General features: G+C 39.5%; 1 protein-coding gene across 4 annotated transcripts in view; it reads left to right on the forward strand.

Moving 5' to 3' along the window:
• The window catches only part of LOC113231247 (protein KIAA0556-like), a 16892-nt gene extending 12464 nt beyond the window's left edge, over positions 1-4428 (forward strand). For 3 of the 4 annotated variants that reach the window (XM_026465478.1, XM_026465476.1, XM_026465479.1), the window contains 3 exons: positions 91-184; positions 263-381; positions 1932-4428. In XM_026465478.1, coding sequence (XP_026321263.1) covers positions 91-184; positions 263-381; positions 1932-2049 — 331 coding nt within the window. In that variant the 3' untranslated portion in view covers positions 2050-4428. The remainder of the gene's footprint in view (positions 1-90; positions 185-262; positions 382-1931) is intronic. The other variant, XM_026465477.1, reaches the window with a different exon arrangement.
• Positions 4429-4802: the final 374 nt, after the last annotated feature.

Consider the following 4802-nt stretch of genomic DNA (forward strand, 5'->3'; position numbering starts at 1 on the left):
TGCTATTTTCCAATGTTACTTTGAGTGACTAGTTAGCAAAGAGTATAATTCATTTGTTACGTGTCTTGAATATTCAAAATATTGTTTCAGGGTATTTTTTGTATTTGATGTACCAGTGTCCGTCTACGGTATGAAGATTTGGAACTATGGTAAAACACCTAATAGAGGTGTCAAAGAGTTCGGAGTAAGTATTTTGTCACACATATTTGTTAAATACCACGAAGATAATTTTGATTTTTGCTGACATTATCTATCTTTGTAGGTTCTAATGGACGACTTGTTGATATACAACGGAACACTGGATTGTGCCAAAAATGATGAAAACTTGACGTCACAATGGATCTGTTTGCATAACGTCGATGTAGAAAATTTAAGTCCGAGGTAAACTTTTAAAGTAGTCCTAGAGTCGTATTCTAGAACTCTATTCAATGCTCAAGTCAGGATTGCACTGGCAACACAAGCACTGGAAATACGACCCTAATGGCAGGGACTTGAGTATGATTTTCAGTGTTCACTGCAATACTCAAGTCAGGATTTGAGCAGACTTGAGTATGATTTCAAGCACTGAAAATACGACCCTAATGACAAGGACTTGAGTATGATTTTCAGGGCTCCCTGCAATGCTCAAGTTCCGACTTGAGTATTGAATAGAGTTCTGGAATACGACCCTCAGTCACTAGACACGACACATTTCACATGAAGCAGGATAATGGCGTTCAAATTAGACACTTATAGAAACGATGCAGTAGCACCACTACTGATTTTCATACAATATTGACGTAACATTAACTACCTCCGTGGCTGAATGGTTACCATGCTGGTCTGCTACGCAGAGGTCCCGGGTTCGATTCCCGGGCCGGTAAAATGTGTTTGTATGGCTTACATTTATTTCTCGCGTGAGTTTGGATGTAATTTATTGTTGTCTATGTGTGTCCATGGCACCCGCGATACAGGCTTTCCCTAGTACGGGGATGTTAAAAAAAACAGAAACGCAGTTGCAGCGCCGCTGTCACATTTTTGCAATAAGTGAACTAAAAATTACTAAAGCGCTACAGACGCACCACGGCAGCGCTTCTTCAAGCGTCTAATTTAAAGGCGCCATTAGCGCGTATTGTCATAGTGAGAAAGTAATGAGACCTTTAGCGCGTTTGCGCGTGTTTGTTCTAAATCTAATCTAGAAAACTCGGACCCACTTCGAATGTCGCTTGAGCACTAAGTCGATTCGAATCCGAGAAAATACAAATATTGCTTGTAGACATAGAGATAAAATGATCGCTGTGTCATTTCGGACCGTCATTTCTCGGATTCGAAACTGATATGGACTCTAAGACTCAGTTTACATTGCCGCGGAACGGAAGCGAATTTTTGTAACCATAGCATAATTAACTTAACATAATTAACTTTTATGTTAATTGTGTAACGTACAAACTAGAGACGATGAGCCAAAAAAATCTAAGTATTCTCGCGCAGTTTGGTAATTCCTGCAACTAATGTTTTGTATTTAGTTTGTACGGTACACAATTGGCATAGGCTTTTTTTTACAGTGGCGGCGGGCGCGGGTGCGTATAATTCACATGTACGTAGACGCTCGTTGCGTTCACAGTGCCAGTGTCAAGGCGGGCACGAGTTAGTTAGGTCTATTGGCTCGGTCCGCCCGTACCTTTCACAATGCTTGGTCTAGCGGCTAGCATCTGTTTGTAACTTTGACGTGTGGATCTAACGGTTTTAACCGCTTCGGCACTGTGAAACGGAAGACGCCATGACCCGCGCGCCCGCGCCTGCAATCTGAATGAGCCCTTAAAGTTTATTTTGCTATGTACAATTCGGATACAAAAACGGCAATGTAAATTAAGTCTAACGCGGAAGTGAGTGTTTCTGGAAGTTGTTAATTTCCTAATCATCATAAGAAAAAATGTTTCTGATTTGAGCAGCCCATCAGATCTGAGTCAGCGCACGACGACAAGCGGGTCGCAGGCGTCGGCAGATCCCAGCGCCCGCCCTTACACCAGCGTCAAGACCATTCGACAATATCACAAACACCGTCACTGACCGCTGATATTTTCACGCGCTGGTGTAGAAGCGAAGTTGGTTGATTCTTTGTCATTTGTACGAAAATATCTTTTAGGTATAAGTCATTTCCTAATAAGAGGTTCAAATAATCCCGAGTGGTGTACGCAAGCTGAAAGACGCGTTGTAGGACGTCTAGTTGTAAGCAGGTCGATGAAAAGAAAGCCGTTAAAGGTGAGTTAAGGGTAATCCTTATGTTCCCTTGAAGTTGCCCCGTGACGGAGCTTTTGGATTTTTTTCGTCCAATAGTCTCCTCAGTACATGAGTGCTGGGATTTTTATCTTAAAATCTCCTCAGACAGATAAACAACCGTTTTAAATATTATATGCCCTTAGGTTTGGCATTACTGTCGCCAACTTGATTTAGGCGTATTTCAAAAGAAAACACAAAACTCGGCATGTAATATCCCTACCCTATAGGTATAAATAATATATTACACATATACATGTATCTGTGCACGTACATGGCGCAAAATACCATCATTCTCGCACTGGTCTTCAGAAATATAAACAAAAGGGCTATTTCTCAATCGATAATATTTTCAATATTTTATAAGCAAATACCGGTTCGCATGTTGTAGGGCCTTAAGACTTACGGCGAGAAGTCTCTGCGACAAGACTTCTCAGGAACATTCGGTACTCACTCACTCAGGATATATCTCACTTACGTTCTCATCCCTATTCAATATGGATGGCCGCTGCTTTGGTATTATGTATATTAGCTTACTATAATCTTGTGAATAATGTTACTAGGGAAAATAAGCTCCTGGTGGACAACACAAATTAATGGTTTAACTCATTTTTCACATCGTACTGAGACCGAGCAAGAATATGATATCGTTCTCTTTCTCGCCCGAGAAACCCTTTGAAGCGGGCAAAAATACCTTCAATGATCGGATAATAGACGAGCGCGAAAACGAAACGGTGAAAAAACCACTCACTTTTACGGCTCTCGGGTGTTTCTCTCCGAGACTCTGAATGGAGCCTTACGGTCCTCCAAGCCAACAGACAGTCGGCAGCCGCTCTTTTTTTTTTTTTAATAAAGCAGTATGAGGGTGTTCATACGTTCCGCGTTTCGACTCGACGTCGACTTCCCAACGAATGCGAGTCCTGATGAAAAATGTATCGTTCAAAAAATCTAACAATTCTCACATGCTAAATGGGGAAATTGATAAACTGTCGACCGTTTTCTTCGAGTCTGTCAAATAGACCAATGTATGCGACGAGTACGCCAAGGGTTCCAGCACGTGACAACTTCAACGGAATTAGACCAAACAAAGACAGTTACTGTCGTTATTGTACGACATATTTCGGCAGTAACGAGGAAATTGCTGAATGAATATGTCCTATCCCTTACGTTAACAAAGTCACTTTAATTAATATATTACTATTAGTAGAAAGTAAATCGTACAAATGATGAAGTTCCCTCGTGTGAAGTGCAAGAACGAACGTATTTAGAACCTATTTCGTAGGATAACGATACGTTGAATAATGCAATAGCAGCAAAACAAATATGTGGACAAATTCAATGTAATCGCGTCTTAATAATAATTTGAAAGTTAAGGGAAAAGTTACCCAATGTATGCGTGTATTATTAATTTATTACATAAATGTTATTTATTTACTAATAAATTAACAATGTAATATTTATAGTGAAAGCTGTACCCCAAAGCAGATATAATAACTTATTTATGTCCGTTGTAATGTTAACCTCCCAAGACCCAGCAAACTACATTTGAAGCGCTAATCGCCCAAGAATGTACTTTATTTTATAACATTAAAATGTTCTAAATATAATTACATACTTAGGCCCAGGCAAGTGTGCCCTCAGCTCAGTTTAGAATGAAAAACATTTTTATAGATAATCTATGGTCATATTATATAGAATATATAGCGCTTGAATATTGTCTGGATCTGACATCACTTCACATATTACATATGTGCATTTTGTGCAAGGGGCCTGAGAAGAGTGAAGAAAGAAATTGAAAGTGATTTAATATAATTGTAATTAGGAATTGATTACTTCATGTATTTATTGATTGCCTCAATTGTTCGAAAGAGAAACTAATTTCTTAATTAATTAAATTTTCTAGAATATTTTCGCAGGTGGTAGTAAAATGCTATCGTAGACTGCACAAAGCCAAAAATTGTACACTTTGCGGAGCCACATTTGTCTTAGCAAGATTAAATTATGTCATAGAATCAATGTTAGATATCGTTAATGTAAACGTCACGCCGAAAGAATATAATCCATTTGATTTTGTCGAATGGTGGAGTAAAAAGTGTGAATGAAATTTCGGTAGGCGTGGGCGGTAATAGTAACTGTGTACCAGTAGAAAATTTGTACCAGAAACAAATGCAGCTTTTTTAAAATTTTTGTTTTATTTCACCCTATTATATGATCAAGAGCACGTCATGCTTGACACTTAAGATTTATTAAATCGAACTCTATGCCGCTTACGATAAGAACGGTCCAAAGTACAAAGTGCCAAGCTTGACGTGCTCTTGACTGTACTCCGTAAGTAGTTGGGGTGCACGAAAGGAGCCTCGCAATGGCGTACAAATCATTTTCTAGTACGTCTGGCACAATCTGGTTAACAATCGGCGACCTTACGCCGATTGGTAAATCCTTTCACCACAATGGCAAACATATCTCAAGCACAGTTCAGAATGGCGCGATGGCGGCTACTGATGGCGTTATTAGCGCGACCAAGTTCTGGGCCGCGATAATATAGT

Source organism: Hyposmocoma kahamanoa, unplaced genomic scaffold (assembly GCF_003589595.1).
Source record: "Hyposmocoma kahamanoa isolate Upper Pololo Valley unplaced genomic scaffold, ASM358959v1 65, whole genome shotgun sequence".
NCBI classification, from domain to species: Eukaryota; Metazoa; Arthropoda; class Insecta; order Lepidoptera; family Cosmopterigidae; genus Hyposmocoma; species Hyposmocoma kahamanoa.